Source organism: Brassica napus, chromosome C4 (assembly GCF_020379485.1).
Source record: "Brassica napus cultivar Da-Ae chromosome C4, Da-Ae, whole genome shotgun sequence".
Taxonomy (NCBI): domain Eukaryota; kingdom Viridiplantae; phylum Streptophyta; class Magnoliopsida; order Brassicales; family Brassicaceae; genus Brassica; species Brassica napus.
In genome coordinates this window covers 50,162,502-50,179,935 of record NC_063447.1, presented here as the reverse complement: position 1 = coordinate 50,179,935, position 17,434 = coordinate 50,162,502, and the positions used below count along the sequence as shown (strand labels likewise).

General features: G+C 35.9%; 3 protein-coding genes across 3 annotated transcripts; 2 read left to right on the top strand and 1 right to left on the bottom strand.

Annotated features, from left to right (window-relative positions):
* Positions 1-4,593: 4,593 nt before the first annotated feature.
* On the bottom strand, positions 4,594-6,028 carry LOC106423168 (glutathione S-transferase T3-like). Its single transcript, XM_048755979.1, has 4 exons — positions 5,988-6,028; positions 5,780-5,861; positions 5,711-5,715; positions 4,594-5,377 (listed from the first exon to the last, which is right to left on the bottom strand). Exons 1-4 carry the CDS (start codon positions 6,026-6,028, stop codon positions 4,594-4,596), a joined length of 912 nt encoding a protein of 303 aa, XP_048611936.1.
* Positions 6,029-8,396: 2,368 nt separating this feature from the next.
* Positions 8,397-9,107, top strand: LOC106448605 (glutathione S-transferase T3-like). Its single transcript, XM_013890468.1, has one exon. It carries the CDS (start codon positions 8,397-8,399, stop codon positions 9,105-9,107), a length of 711 nt encoding a protein of 236 aa, XP_013745922.1.
* A 5,647-nt stretch (positions 9,108-14,754) lies between these two features.
* On the top strand, positions 14,755-16,295 carry LOC106446652 (probable sarcosine oxidase). Its single transcript, XM_013888435.3, has one exon. The coding sequence runs from the start codon at positions 14,848-14,850 to the stop codon at positions 16,177-16,179; it is 1,332 nt and encodes a 443-aa protein (XP_013743889.3). The 5' UTR covers positions 14,755-14,847; the 3' UTR covers positions 16,180-16,295.
* The last annotated feature ends 1,139 nt before the right edge of the window (positions 16,296-17,434 follow it).

The window sequence follows — 17,434 nt, the reverse complement described above, 5'->3', positions numbered from 1 at the left end:
AATTTTTTTAAAAAAAATTGCTATTCAAAAAGTTGAATATTTACTGATTTTGTAGTTTTTTCAGACTATGGTGTCATTGAAATAATGATTCGTTACATTTTAACTCACTAATCATAACTTTTAAAATACTAGAGTTAACTCATGTATAAAGTTGAGATGACGAAACCAATTTATGGTACGTGAAAGCCATTTTTTCAGTTTCACTTTTCTGAAAACAATTATAAATATACTATGAAAGAAATATTAGTATCCAGATTGTTATCCATATAATAAAATATAAAAGAGATTCCACAGTCACACAATAACACATCAAAATGACAAATCCAAAATATGACACTATAACACATAAAAAATGAGTTACAAATCCAGAAAATACATAAACAATATTAGCCAAAAGTTAATATTAATCTCGATAAATCATCCCACAAAAATATATACGGATTCTATAAATATGGGAAGACATACTGTGAATCAATAAATATTTTACAAAAGATAAATTCATTGACTTTTGAAATTAACGTGAATTAGCTTCCAACTACTAAATGTTGTGATAATAATTGTATAAATAGCTTAATAACGTTTATAACTACATACATCCATATTCTCAAATCTTCGTAGTTACAGTTACAACTTGTACTTTAAAACCAATCAAGCCTTTAATCAAAATGCGAAAATAAAAAGTTTAACGTGGCAATCTATTAATTACATAGACTAGTTTGGGAAAAACCAATAATATACAATAACCTCCAAAGCAATAACTATATACTAGGTTAAGATCGCGTATTTCGCGGGACGAACGTTATATATATTATTTTTATATATTATATGTTCTTTTACATATTTATAAAATAATAAATATATATTAAATAATTAAAAAGTCTGTAACTATTACATATATAATTAAATTGATGTCAACACATAAATAAATTTAATTAATCTACACAATTACTTTTTCTATTTTATATTGTATATAATTAAATTTAAATGACGCTAACATATATATATATATATAGTATGTATTTTTAGTATTGATATATATTAAATGATGTTTTCTACTCATATGGTTATTTTATCATTTGTATTTTTTATAACAAAAACTTTAAATAACTGATACCAAAATTTTCATTGTGTGATTAATAGTTTTAGTAATTTTTAGAAAATTCAAAGCTAAGTTTAAAATTTAAATATTAAGTTGTCAATATTTGTTCAATAATTTTTACCAAAATATTTGTTCAAAGCAAATTTCGAAATTAAAATATTTATATATTTTAGATGGTATATACTTTAACTTTAATATATATATCGTTTACACTTAATATTTATTAAATGTGACTTCTTGCTTATTTGATTTTGTAATCATTTATATTTGATCATAACAAAAACCTTTGAACCATGGATCACAAAAAATTGAATGTGAGCCTTTTAATAGTTTTGGTAATTTATAGTCGTTTAAAAAAAAATCAAAATATAACATATACATAAAAAATTAAATTTTTATTACATGGTTAATGTAGTTATTTAATTTATTTTATTAATTTAAAGTAAACAAATATGATAGAGAATACATTAATTTTTATCAAATTTTTATTATTCAAAATCATTAATTTCCGTATATACTTTAGCCACATTAGGTAATTTCGTAATTTTTATTTAAGAAAAATTAAAAACATTAATAACGAATTTGTGGTTAGTTTATTAAAAAGTTTAATATATATTTAGATGGACCGACATATTTTTTTAAGGATTCTAAGAGTCATTGTGGTGATAACACATCGCTACCTCAAATGTTTTTTTTTTGGTAAAAGGCTACCTCAAATGTTGTAATGCTTCTCTTTTAATATATAGGGAATCATAAATAAAAAACTTATTATGTATTAAAATGGACCAATATATTTTTTAAGGATTGCAAAACTCATTGTGGTGATGATACATGGCTAATTCAAATATTATAATGTTTATCTTTTAATATAGAAAGGATAACTTTTTTGATCATATTATTTTGTTCTTACTTATTTGTTGTTTAGTGCGCACCTTTGGTTAAGCAAGACCCAAGACAACGTTTTAGTGAAAGGGATTATAGATTAGTTTTATTTAGTGTATTATTGAAATGACGTCGAGAATCCACTTGAAGAGTATGACGACAGCAATTATTCCGTTCTCTTTCTTTTTCTATTCAGATGGAGACAAGTTCAACTAAAGATTTTTAAAATTAAAATCGGCACTCAATTATGACATTTAGAGCATGTTTATTGGTAAACCCCACTCAAGGGCTCTTAATGATTTTTTTAGTATTTAAGTGAAGTTAAGCTACTTTGTTAAAAGATCCTTAATGTTAGTGGTTTATTGGTAGTATCTTAATTAGAGATTCTTAAAAATAAAAAATTATTAAACATAATTTTATTTTTAAAAAAACAAAGTTAAGCATATTATTTGAAACATAAATTTTAAAATAAAAACATTAAAGCATAAAAACATAAAACAAAGATTACTTAAAAACGATAATAATTTGAAAGAGGCATCGAAGCTCAGTTGTTGTCTTGATCATGTCCAAATTTACGCCATATATGTTCAACCAAATCACCTTTCAGTTGTTGATGTGCTTGTCTATCACGAATTCTGGTTCGAACACCCATCTGATTGGCGATATTTGTTGGGATATCTGTCGAATATGTGAGATCGACATGTGAACTTCCGCTGCCTTCTCTTTGTTGGAAATCCGAAACATCATATTGAGTGTATTCATCTCGTTCGTCTTCTACTATCATATTATGGAGTATGATACACGCTCTCATAATCTTTCCAATCTTGACTTTATCCCAAGAAAGTGCCGGATTTTTAACAATGGCAAATCGAGCTTGTAAGACTCCGAAAGCACGCTCGACATCTTTTCTGGCAGCTTCTTGACGTTGAGCAAATAAAACTGCTTTCGGCCCTTGTGGAATTGGAATAGATTGGATAAAAGTTGCCTATTTCGGATAAATACCATCGGTGAGATAGTAAGCCAAATTATACTCGTTTCCGTTGACCGAGAAATTCACTTGCGGAGCTCGACCATTTATTATGTCATCAAAAACAGGTGAGCGATCAAGAACATTAATATCATTTAAGGTACCTGGAGGTCCAAAAAACGCATGCCATATCCAGAGATCATATGAAGCAACCGCCTCTAAAACAATTGTGGGTTTGCCCGAGCCACGAGAATATTGCCCTTTCCAAGCGGTGGGACAATTCTTCCACTCCCAATGCATACAATCGATGCTTCCTATCATTCCGGTAAATCCACGAAGCTCTCCAATATGAAGAAGACGTTGAAGATCATCTGGTGTTGGTCTTCTTAGGTACTCATCGCCGAACAAATTTGTTATTGCTTCCACAAAATTTTCCACACATAACCGAGTAGTGGTTGAACCGAGCCTGAGGTATTCGTCGACCGCATCAAGCGCAGAACCATATGCCAACACACGAATAGCTGCTGTACACTTTTGAAGTGTAGAGAGACCAAGCCTTCTGATACAGTCCTTCTTTTGACGAAAGAATGTAACTTCATTGGAGAGACGATCAACAATACGCATGAACAATGGCTTGTTCATTCTAAATCGTCGTCGGAATAGATTTTCAGGATATGTTGGAGTGTCACTGAAATAATCATTCCACAACCGGATATGGCCTTCTTCACGATTGCGTTCGATAAAAACTCGTTTTTTTCTTGTCTTCCTTTCAGCTTCTTGATCTCCATTCACATTACACAAATTTTCAAAAGCTTTATCGAAATATTCATCAAAAGCTTCATCAAAAGCTTCATCAAGTGATCGGTCGAAATTGTGATGTGAAGAAGATGCCATGAGAGGTTTATTTGGTGAGAAGAGTGATTGTTTAGTGATTGGTTAATGATAAGCGAATGGTGATAAACGAGAATGATAAGCGAAGAGAATGGTGAGAAGGATGTGAGACGAGAATGATAAAGAGAAGAATGATTGTTTAGTGATTGGTTAATGGTAAAGAGAAGAATGATAAACGAGAATGATGAGGAGAAAGATATGAGAGAGTTGAATGTGAGAAAGTTTAGTGATTGTTTCTGATATATAAAGAGAAGTATTGTATCTGAAATTTATAAAAAGTACATACATGACACACATATATAACTTGACACAAGAAGACATACATGACAAGGGTACAACAACAAGAGCCAAAAATGCTCTGATAATCAAAACTCGTGACACAAGAAGACAGCAACAACATAAATAATGTGACACAAGAAGACAGCAACACAAGAGTACCAGCTATGCCCTTATTTTCGTGACACAAGAAGTCAGCACACACGGACTCCCAATGCTCCATGCTGTGAACACACACCTGCATTTTAGAACAGAACATTTGATCAACACCACTAGCCATAACCGAGAAACATTTTAGCCATAACCGAGAAACATTTTAGCAACAAGAACATGTAACAACAAGAAGTTTAAACAACTACATTTTAGCCATAACCGACACATAACATTTTACAACAACAAGAACAAAGAACAACATAGCAACAACAACATAACAAGAACAAGAACAAGGGAAATTTAAACAACTACGCTTAGAGCTAAACTAATTAGACAACAAATCATTAATTAGCTTATTCTTGAGGGCTTCTTCAGACTCCCCCAACGGTTCTTTTTTGGCAATAAGATTGTCAAGTAGACTCATCTTAGACAACCGTTCTTTGATGACCAAATCCTGTTGTTTTATAGACCACATTGTCTGAAAATCATTAAGCCATTTCTCCTTTACCATCGGCTTCTTCCCACTAGCCTTTGCAGCCTTAACCCCCTGAGGACGGGTGGATTCAGTTGCTCGAGAGGTTGATGAATCTGCACCGTCCTCACATTTTCTTTTTTTTGAGATTCCCTCGGTCTTGGCAGTGGATTGCTCACACCACTTCTGGTCGTTCCGGAGCTCTTTCCAAGCGTGGTCAAGTGTAAATTTCTTGTTGTGGTTGTTGTAGAATATCTGATGAGCCAATTTGAGAATATCATTCTCATTTTGCCCACTGCTTTTCTCTCTAGTAGCCGCCTCATATGATCCACAAAACTTGCAGACGAGGTCGTTCATCTTGTGCCAACGCTGCTTGCAGTGGGCTGCCTCTCTCTGTTCGCAGCCAGCAACTTGAGGACTTGCCGCGAAGTAGGCCGCAACTCGTGTCCAAAATGCTCCTGATTTTTGCTCGTTGCCCACTACAGGGTCTTTGCTCGTGTTTAACCACGAGCTGATGAGGAGAACATCATCCGTAGGCGTCCATTTCCTCCTTTCTCTACGCTGGGCAGGAGTAGGGCCAAAGTTTGAAGATTGTTCAACACAATCTTCAAAGTTACCGAAGGAAATGATTTGTTGACTGTTAAGTAAGTCAACAAACTTTGAAGTATGCGTGGATGGAGAAGAATCCATACTGAAGCACGCTGAAGGGAGAAAGAAACAAAAGAACAGAAGCGAGAAGAACAGAAGTGAGAAGAACAGAAGTGAAAAGAAGTGACAAGAACACGGTTTGAATAAGAGGAGAAGGGAAGATTTTTAAAGACGCAAACCTTGGATGAAAGCATTGATCACACGAGTTGACATATATCTACACCATTCATTTCTATCTAACAATTGATTTCTATCTAACCATAAAAATCTATTTATTACAACTCTAATCTAACACTAACCACTTGAACAGAGAATTTATTACCAAACCTATAACAACAGACCAAAGAGATAGCATTTATTAAATACAACAGACCAAAGAGAAAGCTTTTACCTTGATGAACAATCGTTTAGCTTTCTTTCCTGTGGTCAGAGTGGAGAATTCTTCAGTCATGTGGTCTTCATTACGCTCCAGTCTACATAGAGACAATAAAAACCCAACCATAAACCACAACATAAGGCACAAGACAATGCTATAACCAATTAAAGATAGCAAAGACATATTTTTGATCAAATTCAATAGAGGAAGTTATGGCTTTTACCTTGATGAACAATCGGAACCATCAGTCTCCAGTTTCTTCATTGTCCCTTAACCTTCATCTTGCCTCTTGATCATTCAATCCAAAGACACAAAGACATGAAAGATCAAAACAAATTAAAGTTCTTTACATAGAGATTCATGTTAAGACACAATCTAAGACATCATTAATCGATATATTTAACCATAATTTACAAGACTTTGCTTTAACCAATTAAAGACACCTAAGACATGATTTTTATCAAATTCAACCGAGGAAATTGATGGCTTTTACCTTGATGCACAACTGGAACCATCAGTGTCGAGTTTCTTCATCGTCCCTTAACCCCTTCATCACGCCTCTTGATATATCAATCTAAAGACAGGAAGACATAAAATATCAAAACAAATTAACATTCAAATATAGATATTCAAATTAAGACACGATATGAGACATGCATAATCGAAATCTTCAAACATATATACATATCAACGAAGCTTTACCTTTCGATTCGGCGGAGCAGTCGATTGAGATTCACCGTTTGGTCTTCGCCTCAGAGAACCACCAAGATAGAGAGGTCCCCGGCTTCCTGGGTGGAGGAAAGCACCGGAAAGAGACCCGCCGTCTTCCTTCGTCCACGAGAGTCACCGACAGAAACTTCACCGCCGATACGATGAGAGATCGTCTTCTCGCCTCGGAGAGAATCGAGACGGAGAGAAAGAGAAACAGACGCGACAAATGAGACGGGACCAAGGTCTCCACCTATCCTCTGCCAAACTGAGGCGTGACACGTGCCCCTAAGGGACCGTGTCTTATTGTTCTTAATTAAGAGACGCGTTTTCTGCTTTTCATTTTTGGTTTAATTCTTTTAATTACATTTAATGTAAGATATGCTGTTAAGATACAGCAATAAACATGCTCTTATGATCTATTCCTTTCTGAGTAAGAATAAGAACTCAGATATAAAACCATAATTATCGCTGTTTCTAAACAGAGTTTTTTAGCATTAAAGATAGATTTAATTAAATCAAAACTCATTAAAAGCAAAGTAACCGATTTTTAAATTGGGCATTTGGAAACCGATTTTGAAAGAGGTTTCACAACCATGTGTCAGCGAGAGGAGGGATTTAATTTTTTTTTTCTTTTTCTCTTTTTCTCATCTCTCGATTCTTTCTGTTTATTCCCTTGTTTTCTCCGCATGCGGTGATCGAAATCCACAACCTCTGCTTTCGGCTTCTCCGTGAGAGACGATCGAAGCGGGTGTCGGTACACAAGGCGTCTACTCCGTGTTCTCCGTCCGACAGTGTATCGAAACCCACCAAAGACGACGATTGAAACCCACCAAAGACGGCGTCTTCTCTGTGTTTTGTCGGCAAGTGACGGCGTCTCCTCCGTCGTCTCTCAGCGATTGAAACCCATCACCGCCGACGACCGAAGCGGGTGTCGCTCCTCCCAGCGTCTCCTCCGGCTTCTCTCGTCTTCTCTCCAAGAAGAGCGATTGAATCCGACAACAGAGGACGACTCTGTCGGCAAGTCACGGCGAAAACGACGGTCTTCTCTCGTGATCTCCGTCAGAAGAGCTATCGAAACCCACCCACCACCAACGACGCCTCTCTCGATTCTTATCTTTGGAAATGTTGATAACTGTGGTGATTTGGATGATGATTACGTTAATTAGGTGATAATAGCTTTTACTCTTTCTGTGTTCTTTGGTTATGACTGTGTATACTTTGTGTTAATGATGATGGTTTTCAATTCAACAGGACTCCAAGGAACATCTTTCTGCATTGGCTTCGTCTCTACCAGACATAATGGTGACAATCTAATGTGAGTCATTTTAGTCATGTTCTTTAAGTCATGTTCTTTAAGTTTATAGCGAGAGGGAAGTGTGAGTCTTTTTAGTGATGTTGTTATCATCTTTTTCTTGTTCCATAACTGGTGTTTCTAAACTGAGCAGTTTTCGGCAAGGTGAGGATGTACAACAAGTGATGTAGCCGAGCAAGCTCCATAACCACAACTCCAATTTGAAACTGTCAGTGAGGTAAAACTTGATTTCATTTCCTTGCTTTTTTGTTAAATGCTTCTGTCTGAATTGTCCTTAGGTTAATAAATGTTGGTTAGGTTGTGGTTAGTGAGTATGAGAAGATGAATGCTTGTGATGAATGCTTCTTTTACTGTAAATGGTTTTTAGATATGTGTCAACTCATCTCAACTGATAGAGTTAAGATATGGTTTGCTCTCTTTTCATCTATTAAAACCGTTGCTTTCTCTCTTTCTTTTCATCTTCTAACACTATCTCCCTTTTCATTCGTCTTCAAACACATCTCTTGTTCTTTCTATCTTCTCTGAAATTTTAGGATATGGATTCTCCGAATTCATATACTCAGCCCTCAAATTTTGTTGATCTGTTGAACAATCAATAAGATACTGTCCATGTACCCTTTCCTTATGAGAGGTTTTCACATGGTGGGGATGTCTGGTCATCAGAACACCATTTCTTTAGTACTCAAGCAACAGAAACCTCAAGCAACAAAAACCTCAAGCTTCTGCGAAGACTCACCTACAGATCAGAGAGAAAGGAAGAAATGGAGCGTCTCGGATGATGTAGTGGTCATTAGCGCATGGCTAAACACCAGCAAGGACCCGGTTGTAGGGAATGAGCAGAAAGCAGGTGCCTTCTGGTCACGCATTGCTGCTTACTTTGCAGCTTCTCCAAAGGTTGGAAGAGGTGAAACGCGACAGGCAATTCAGTGTAAGCAGAGGTGGCATAAACTGAATGATCTCATTTGTAAGTTTTGTGGAGCCTATGAGGCTGCAACGAGACAAAAAACAAGTGGCCAGAGTGAGTCTGATGTTGTTAAACTGGCCCACGAGATTTTCTACAATGATCATAAGAAGAATTTTACCCTTCACCACGCTTGGGAGGAGCTAAGGAATGACCAGAAATGGAGCGAATTTGCAACTGCTAAGATGGATGTAAGCGGTAAGAAGAGAAGGTGTTCGGATGGAGCACAATCCAAAAGCTCTCAAGCAACTACGAACCTAGGTTATCATCCAACAAAACGTCCTCCTGGTGTTAAGGTGGCTAAAGGAGCATCTGGTAAGAGGAGTGTAGTGGATCACACGGCTGTCTCTCAGCTTTAGAGCATGTGGACTATCAGAGAGAAAGACTTGGCCATGAAAGAAAGACTCACGAAGATGGGACTGCTTGATCGTCTCTTATAAAAAAAGAGCTCATATCTGAGGTGGAGGAAGCTCTAAAGACTCAGCTAATTACAGAGATGTTGGGGTAGAAAACGAGTGTCTTTAGGCTATGTGTCTTCAGTCTATCATGTTCTGTTTTATGTTATGTTACCAATTATGTTTTATGTGTTTATGCTCTGTTACCGGTTATGTTTTATGTGTTTCTGCTCTAGGTGTCTTCGGACTATGTGTTATGTTGCATAATGTATGTTTCAATGGTCAGTTGGAGATAGGAGCAGTTTCTATGTTCTTCTTTCAATGTTCTTGTTCTTGTTCGAATGTTCTTGTTTCAATGGTGTAGATAGACAAGAGAATTCACGGGTGCAAGAGAAGTCACGGGTGCAGGAGAAGTCACGAGAACTTGTGTGCTTTGTTGTTTTATGCATGTCACAAGTCACGAGTGTTTGTTTCCTTTGTATTATTATGTACGTGTCACAAGTCACGAGTGTTTGTTTCCTTTGTATTATTATGAACTTATGTCATGTGTGCAATATGATATCACCAACTCTCGTTCTCTATATTTAGAAGTCACCAACTCTATCTCTCATTCTCCAAAGATATTTACAAAAGATTCGACTTACCTCTTATCAACTCTCCTTCAAAGTTCCATTCTCTCAATTTCCTTCTCGTTGAACACAAATAATATTCACAAAAGATTCGTAAACACTCTTATCTGTCAATCTCCTTTAAAGTTCCATTATCTCTATCTCTCATTCTTCTTCTTCAAATTTTTATTCCCAAAAGAATCAAAAAAACTTTCTACAATTTGATCAAATATATGACATCTTCTTCTCATAACACGTTTGAGGGAGTAGATGATGAAAATTTCGATCAATATTTTGATCAACATTTTGATCAACAATTTGATCAAGCTTTCGAGAATTTTCCATTAATTACGGTGATAAAGAAGATGCAAGGAAAAAGAGGAAAAAAGAGTTCACATCGAAAGAGATCGTGAATAAGGCAATGTACGTTTATTGAATGATTATTTCAGTGAGACTCTAACATATCTCGCAAATCTATTCAGACGACGATTTTGAATGAGTAAGCTATTATTCATGCATATTGTTGTTCTACTCTCCAATGAAGTTGAATACTTTCAACAAAAGAAGGATGCTCTCGGAAGGATTAGTCTCTCTCCACTGCAGAAGTGTACGGCAGCCATTCGTGTCTTGGCATATGGTATTGTGGCTGATGCTGTTGACGAATACCTCCGACTCGGTGAAACCACGACTCGATCATGCGTGGAACATTTTGTGGAAGGAATAATATATTTATTCGGCGATGAGTACCTAAGAAGACCAACCTCCGCTGATCTCCAACGTCTGCTTGATATTGGTGAGCGTCAAGGATTTCTCGGGATGATTGGAAGCATCGATTGTATGCATTGGGAGTGGAAGAATTGTCCCACCGCTTGGAAATGTCAATATTCATGTGGTTCAGGAAAACCCACAATCGTTTTAGAGGCGGTTGCTTCGTATGATCTATGGATTTGGCATGCGTTTTTCGGACCCCCATGTACCTTAAATTATATAAATGTTCTTGATCACTCACCTGATTTTGATGACATAATAAACGGTCAAGCTCCTCAAGTCACTTTCTTTGTCAATGGAAGTGAGTATCATTTGGCTTACTATTTCACCGATGGTATTTATCCGAAATGGGCAACTTTTATCCAATCTATTCCAATACCACAAGGGCCGAAAGCGAGATTATTTGCTCAACATCAAGAAGCTGTCCGAAATGATGTCGAGCGTGCTTTTGGAGTCTTGCAAGCTCGCTTAGCCATTGTTAAAAATCCAGCGTTTTTTTGGGATAAAGTCAAAATCGGAAAGATTATGAGAGCATGTATCATACTCCATATATGATAGTAGAGACGAACGAGATAGATACACTCAGTTTGATGTTTTAGAGTTCCAACAAGGAGGAGACACCAGAACTTCACATGTGGATCTCACGTATTCTACAGATATACCTACAAATATCGCCAATATGATGGGTGTTCGAACAAGAATTCGTGATAGAAAAATGCATCAACAACTGAAAGCTGATTTGGTTGAACATATATGTCGTAAATTTGGACGTCAAGAAGACAATTACTAAACTCAGATGTGTTTCCAAATTATTCTCGATTATTGTACTAGTCTTTATTTTTATGTTTTTTTTTTAAATCTATGTTTTAAATGTTATCTTTTAATATGTTTTATTTAATAAATAAATTTTATCTTAAATTTTTTTTTTTTTTAAGAAACCCTAATTAAGAAACTCCCATTGGACGCTCAAAATGGGAGTTTCTTAACTAGAGTTCTTAATAGGGCTGTTCAATATGGCAAAACCGAACCGTACCGAACCGAACCAAACCGAAATAGATAACATGGTTTGGATTTGGTATATACCATACAAACCGAATGGATATGGTTTTTAAAAGACCGTAGTATTTGGATATGATTCGGTATATAACCGATAAAACCGAATAAACCGAATAAAACCGATAAAAAAATAGAAACATGTAAATATGTATATATTTTATAACAACGTATGAAAATCATAAGTTAATTTTTTTGCTAATAACTATTACCATATTTTTTACAGTAATAAAATAGTCTTGATTTGTAAAACACTTGAACTATAATTAAATAACAATTCATCGCAAACATGCTTCTTATTTTCTTAGTATTCTTTTGATCTTTTTGCTTTAATTTAGCATTTACTAAATTAAAATAAAGATTATAAATTTGATGATAGCAATTAGTGGAAATTCTTCACAATTTTTTTATTATCTATAAACGAATAGAGTTTCGTGTTTAATAGAAGAAACATGACTTTGATGAACGCTAAATATGAAAGAATATAATAACTTATTTTTTGTGCTTCGTGCTTATGTTTTATTTTTTGTTTTAATTATTTTTATCATCAAAATTTTGAGCTTTAATTTTAATTATAGATTTGATTATTTTATTAGATGATAGAAACGTTTTTTATTTTTGTTCTTTTATTTAAACTTATAATATTTTTTAATAAATGAATGTGTTGACAACAAGACTCTAAAATTCATATAATATGTTCCCAAAATAAAGAATTATGTTTTTTGGTATAAAACCGAATAAACCAAAAACCGACGGTATATAAACCAAACCGAACCGAAGTAAATATGGATTTAGAATGGTAGTTATATTTTACTAACCGAAATACCGAAAAACCGAAAAAACCGAACCGAAACCGAACCGATATCCGGATTGAACACCCCTAGTTCTTAACCCCACTTAATTACATTTAAAGTTTAAAATAATCATTAAGAAATCCCCTTAAGAGTCATGGGATAATCATGCTCTATACGCATGAGTGTGATTGGAAGTGGTTGTGGGTGCTGTCCACAGCTCTATTTATTTCTAGAGCACTAAATTCACAGCAATCAAGTTTTAATAAAAATTTAAAAATCACAGCTTTTAAAATAACCTACATCTGTACGAGTGCTCTGTAGAGCCAAAAATTTAGAGCATTTTTTTGGAGCTTTCCATAAACCTCTACAGCAATAAAATCTAAAGCCACAACAAAAAGTCTACAGAATTTTTTCTACAGCAAATTTTTTAAAACTACGGCAATTACCAATCAGATCGATAATAACAAGTCCTCCTTACTACTTTCATTATTATGTTCCAACTATAATAGATCTTCATCAAGACTATGTAAACACAAGCTTATGATTAATAAAATATGAAGTTATAAAACAACACATGAGTTATGCACAACTGAACCTATAAGTTTTGACAAAACTGTTTTTGTAACAAATCATTTTAGTTTACTGTTTTTTTTTCTAATGTGTATTATAATGTTGCACAATTTTTTTTTAAAGAATATATACATTCAAAATCCTATAACAAATTGTCAACACTAGATCTAGCTAATTGTAAATTGTGGACAATAATGATTTGTCTATTGCTAATAAGCTACATATACGTTTGGAGTGTACCGTGGCGAATGTAGAATTTTGTTTTAATGGGGGCAAATCACATGTAAACATAAAACATGGCTAAAATATGATATTTAATTGGGAAAATTAATTAAAACTTGAGGTATATTATGCAATTTTGAAATTTTTATGGGGCACTTGCCACCTTCTTGGTGTACCTAGATTCGCCAATGAGTGTACGAGTGTCTTATGAATGTTCAATATTCGTTTATGATATTGATCTAATAAGCAACTGGATAAGGGATTTGTCTTTTCAAGAAAACGAATTGTGAGCACTAAGAAAAGAGGGAATGACTCTATATTCATTCTATCATATTCCCCGAGACTACAACTAGTAAAAACAAACTTCAGAATCACGATTTCACAAAAAATGTTGTTGTTATCATTTCTATATTGTTAAAGATCGTGAAACTGAAATATCGAATATCAAACAACTGTAGATTTTTTCCTAAAAAAAAAACACAACTGTAGAGTTTGAATTCTAGTTAGGAGAAAATCACAAAAACAGTGTGTTTACGGGTTAGTGTTATAAATAAGAATAGCTTTACAAAGTTGCACAATTGTTTTTCTTTTTGACTTAAAAAGCTCCATATATTAATGACTCGTAGGGATATAATCCCTTCAAAGAGGTAAAATTGCTTTAAAAGTGTTATTGTTATTTTTATCAAGATAATCTAGTACAATAATTATTACAAAAAAAAAAAAAAACAACGGAATATCAAACAAATAGAAGATCGCTGAACTTATTCATTTGGAAATAGCTCCGTGAAAAAGCTGGCCAAGCCAATTGATTCTCTTACTTATTTGGCAGCTCGGAACAATCCGCCTCAGAATCATCTGTGCGATCCTTTCACGCCAATAAAACCCAACCCATCCTAACCCAACATCAAGCGCACACTTTTTTTTGAACTAAAAAGATTAATGTACCGTATTTATAAAAAAAATCAACTTGACTTGGGGGAAAGCATATATAAATTTCTTGAGACTAATATCGTACCATTTGTTTTATAGATTAACGATATTATTGGCTTATTCATCACACTGGAAGATATATATTGGGATAATCGGCACTTAAACTGTGGTTAAACATACTCAGAAACAGAAAAGGGTATGCGATTTTCAGTTTTCTATTTCACCAATTGTTAATCTATCACCAATTTGGGTACCTAAATTTTTAGGTAGAATTATTTTTGTTGAAAAAGAAACAAGAACTGTGTTTAAACATAAATATGATTACTTGTTGCTGACTGTGGTTAACTACTACTAATATTTTATTAGATAACTAAAGGTCATTAATAATTTAATACATTCATGAACTGTGGCAACTTTCATCCATCCCCACATAAAAGCCGTCTCGAAATAGTAACTGTCGTGAACGTGATATTTGCTTCATCGAGTACAAATTTGGCCACTTACAACATCGAATATCCCAAAGATACCAAGCCTTATGACAACTTTTAAGTTTAATGTACTTGGACGATTTTGTCTTAGTAAGACATTTTAGTTTTTTTGCTTCTTTTTGTTTGTTTGTTTCCGTCATGCATAACGTGATTTTGTTATGATTATTTGACATGTTCAACGAAGAAGGTAGAAGGAAAAAGACATGACCAAAGGGCAGTGTCGTGATTATAATATCAGCTTTGTCCACTTGTCACACATTTTGCTTTTATAATGCAGCAATACCATTACCAACCATACGCTTATCCGACCTTCAATCAACCCTCTCTCTTTCTTTCTTTGTTTCTCTCACTAACATTCCTCATGGAATATTCCGGCGACCACCGATTCGACGTGATTATCGTCGGAGCAGGAGTTATGGGAAGCTCTGCAGCGTACCAGCTGGCCAAAAGAGGCCACAAAACTCTCCTCCTCGAGCAATTCGACTTCCTCCACCACCGTGGCTCTTCCCACGGCGAGTCACGTACCATACGCGCCACTTACCCGGAGGATTACTACTACACCATGGTTTCCGAGTCAGCTCAGTTATGGGCTCAGGCCCAGTCCGAGATCGGATACAAAGTCCATTTCCCAACTCAGCAGTTCGACATGGGCCCTAAGGACCAGCGGAGCCTCCTCTCTGTTGTCGCCACGTGTCGTAAACACGGCTTAGCTCACAGGGTCATGGACTCAAAGACCGTGTCTGAATATTTCTCCGGGAGGATCAATATCCCGGAGAACTGGATCGGAGTCTCGACGGACCTTGGCGGAGTTATCAAACCGACCAAAGCCGTCTCCATGTTCCAGACGCTGGCGTTAAAGAACGGCGCCGTTTTGAGAGACAACACCAAAGTGGCTAACATAAAGAAAGACGGTGAAAACGAGGGAGGGGTAATAGTCAGCACGGTGAAAGGAGAGAAGTTCCACGGTAAAAAGTGTATTGTTACTGCCGGTGCATGGATAGGTAAGCTGGTGAAAACGGTGGCCGGGATAGAGTTTCCGGTGGAGCCGCTTGAGACGACGGTGTGTTACTGGAGAATAAAAAAAGGCCACGAGGACAAGTTCGCGATAGACTCAGAGTTCCCTACGTTCGCGTCCTACGGAGCTCCTTACGTGTATGGAACTCCATCTCTGGAGTATCCGGGACTTATCAAAGTGGCGGTTCACGGTGGTTACCTCTGCGATCCAGACAAGAGGCCATGGGGGCCGGGAGTGAAGCTAGAAGAGCTTAAAGAGTGGATTAAGGAGAGGTTTGGAGGGATGGTTGATACTGAAGGACCTGTAGCGACTCAGCTTTGTATGTATTCAATGACGCCAGATGAGGACTTTGTCATTGATTTTCTCGGTGGGGAGTTTGGGAAAGATGTGGTGGTCGGCGGCGGGTTTTCTGGTCATGGGTTTAAGATGGCGCCTGCGGTGGGGAGGATATTGGCGGAGCTGGCGACGGAGGGAGAAGCTGGAGGAGGAGTTGAGATGAAGCAGTTTAGTCTCCGGAGGTTTGAAGAGAATCCTAAAGGGAATGCCAAAGAGTATCCTGACCAGGTGATACTTGGTAGTTGCCTTTGAATAAAATTTGTATTGTTACATTTGATTACAAAGTGTCAACTGTTGAATAAAAATACAAGCTTGTTGAAGAAGAAGAGTGTAAAACTTTTATTATATATATATATGTTTCAAGTCTTTTTCAACTGCCACTTACATAAAGCATAATAGAACGTGTGGTGATAATCTTTTCTGAATGATTAGGCAGAATCTCTAAAGAAAAAAAAGGAAAAAAAATAAATGAAAAAGGCTATAATTAGACGGAACCGGTGCTAAACTAAGAGGAAGAAGAATCAGTAAAGACCCCTACGTGGTTCATGCGTATTGGCTGTAGTCTTTTTAGATTCTCTCTCCGCATTTCCTAACCTTCAAAAAAATTATGCAAAATCTGAAGGACAGATAAGCTTGAGAAGCTTCTTCATCCTCAATACTTCGATTCCACGGATCCATGTCATACCTCTCTTATTCGTTTCTTGCTAAGTCGAACGAATCATCACCACTTGATCGAATTTAGGGTTTTCGATATTTTCTGATCCGATTCACGCTCCTTAAAATTGGTGATGAAAGTCGAACGAAGAAGATATATGGATCTTATCGTAGAGACTTGCGTCAACGTAGTCTCCGACAGAACTGTTGATGGAAAGAGAAACGGGGTCAAACTCGTCCCAAAAGCTGAGAAGAAGCGATCGAGAAGAAGAGGATGTGAAGGTTATTGAGTGGGAAGAGTTCGACCATGAGCTAACGCGGCTATGGAGAGTCTTTCTTCTGCTCTCAAATTAGCCACGGAGAAGAAGCTATCCCTTCAGCCCAAACTTGAGTCGCTTATTCAGGTTTTTTTCCTCTTACCCATTTGCTTTTTTGATCAATTTCAGAGTGTAAAGCATCAATTTTTAATTATTGACAGTGTCTTTAGGAATGTGATTGAAGCTAGGTAGAAACTCACTCAAAGAAATTAGATGTGTTTTGAGGACTAGTAGTGTGGACATAGTCCCGTAAAGGAGTGGCCTTTTGTTGTTAATAATGCACTACTTAGTTAAAAAATCAAGACTTTTCACCATAAGAAGTTTATATTTTGTTTTTATCTACTCAGTGAGCTTTAATTGCTTGAGACGTACTAATGAACTTGAAGAGATGCGTCAGAGGCCGGAAGCAAGAAAGATGTTTGTGGAGAAGACATCAGTTGCTTGTAAACTCACTGAACAAGATGTTAAAACGAAAGAGGATAGTCTGAGTGCAGAGATGAGATCTTTGCTAGTTGGCGGCACAACACTTTCAATCG